The sequence below is a fragment of the Xenopus tropicalis genome, chromosome 3, assembly GCF_000004195.4.
Source record: "Xenopus tropicalis strain Nigerian chromosome 3, UCB_Xtro_10.0, whole genome shotgun sequence".
Taxonomy (NCBI): Eukaryota; Metazoa; Chordata; class Amphibia; order Anura; family Pipidae; genus Xenopus; species Xenopus tropicalis.
The window spans coordinates 150,459,759-150,461,086 of record NC_030679.2 but is presented as its reverse complement, the minus strand read 5'-3'; the positions used below and the strand labels follow the sequence as shown (position 1 = coordinate 150,461,086).

Genomic DNA, 1,328 nt, shown 5'->3' with positions numbered 1-1,328 from the left:
GTTACATGGGTACCCAGGGCAGATAAAATCTCCCCGTAACTAGCCTTCAGGCTGGGCCCCCTTAATTCATAACAAGGTTACAGATATATAAAAACATTGGGGTAACAGTCACCCCGCTATAGTTCCAGGGGTACCCAGGGCACAAATAAGCACTCACCCCAAATCCCCCCTAACTGGCCTTCAGGCTGGGCCCCCTTAGCCCATAACAAGGTTACAGATATATAGAAACATTGGGGTAACAGTCACTCTGAATATTTACACTTTAACTTCTGAAAACATTTCCGCAATGCTGTTTGTATTTCGTTGTTTTTTAGGCAATAAATGATCGGATTGAATAATGGTGACAGAACTGTGCACAGTAGAGATAAAAACTTGCTTATATTCAGCGTGTGCCCTCCAGAGGGCGTTATATAGATGGCAATAAGAGTTCCATAATACGTACACACTACTGTTAGGTGGGAGCTACAAGTGGAGAATGCTTTCTCTCTTCCATTTAATGATGGGATCCTAAATATAGTAAGAAATATGCAGACATAGGTTGTTATGATAAATGCAGGTTCCATGACAGTTTCAGGGACACCTAAAGAAATGAGGGTCATTTGAACGATGGTGGTATCAGAGCAGGAGAGTTGAAGAAGAGGATTAAGGTCACAAAAAATATGGTCAATTATATTCGGGCCACATAATGTTAAATTGTTGACCATAATAACAATTATTAGTGTTACTGTGAAGCCCAAAACCCAAGAGCAAATGGCCAGCTGATGGCAAAGGGTGAAATTCATGATGGTGGCATAATGCAGAGGTCTGCAAATGGCCACATACCTGTCATAGGACATCACAGTGAGCAGGAAACATTCGATGGAGGTGCTCGAGGCAAACACAAAGAACTGGCAGAGGCAGCCAGCAATGCTCACTAAGGTGGTTTTATTCCATATTGCAGGTAGCAGCGTCCAACTAACAGTTACGGTTATTGTGATATCAGTTACAGCCAGGTGACTTAGGAAGACGTACATGGGAGAACTACGTAGATGTTGAGTGCTGGAGACCAGAGAAATGATTAGAAGGTTCCCAGCAGTGGAGGCCATAGACATCCCAAGGAAAACGAAGAAAAGTATTAGCCTGGAGTTGTGTAGATTCTGGAACCCAAGGAGCCAAAGCTCTGTAATAACTGACTGGTTGTGTCTTGCAGCCATCTATTAAAGATAAGTAAACACACTTATAAATAATACAACCAGATTTTAAGGCAATAGCACCAATAATATTTCTTGTTTGTGGGTTATATATACCCCAGCTATCGCTGATTTGTTTCAGGCTACTGTTACAGGCTT

General features: G+C 42.1%; 1 protein-coding gene across 1 annotated transcript; it reads right to left on the bottom strand.

Annotated features, from left to right (window-relative positions):
- Positions 1-242: 242 nt before the first annotated feature.
- Positions 243-1,091, bottom strand: LOC116409640 (olfactory receptor 11A1-like). Its single transcript, XM_031898368.1, has one exon. It carries the CDS (start codon positions 1,089-1,091, stop codon positions 243-245), a length of 849 nt encoding a protein of 282 aa, XP_031754228.1.
- Between the last annotated feature and the right edge of the window lie 237 nt (positions 1,092-1,328).

Excerpts from the sequence above, each read along its gene's own strand:
- LOC116409640 (XM_031898368.1), bottom strand. The coding sequence starts at position 1,091 with ATGTCTATGGCCTCCACTGCTGGGAACCTTCTAATCATTTCTCTGGTC.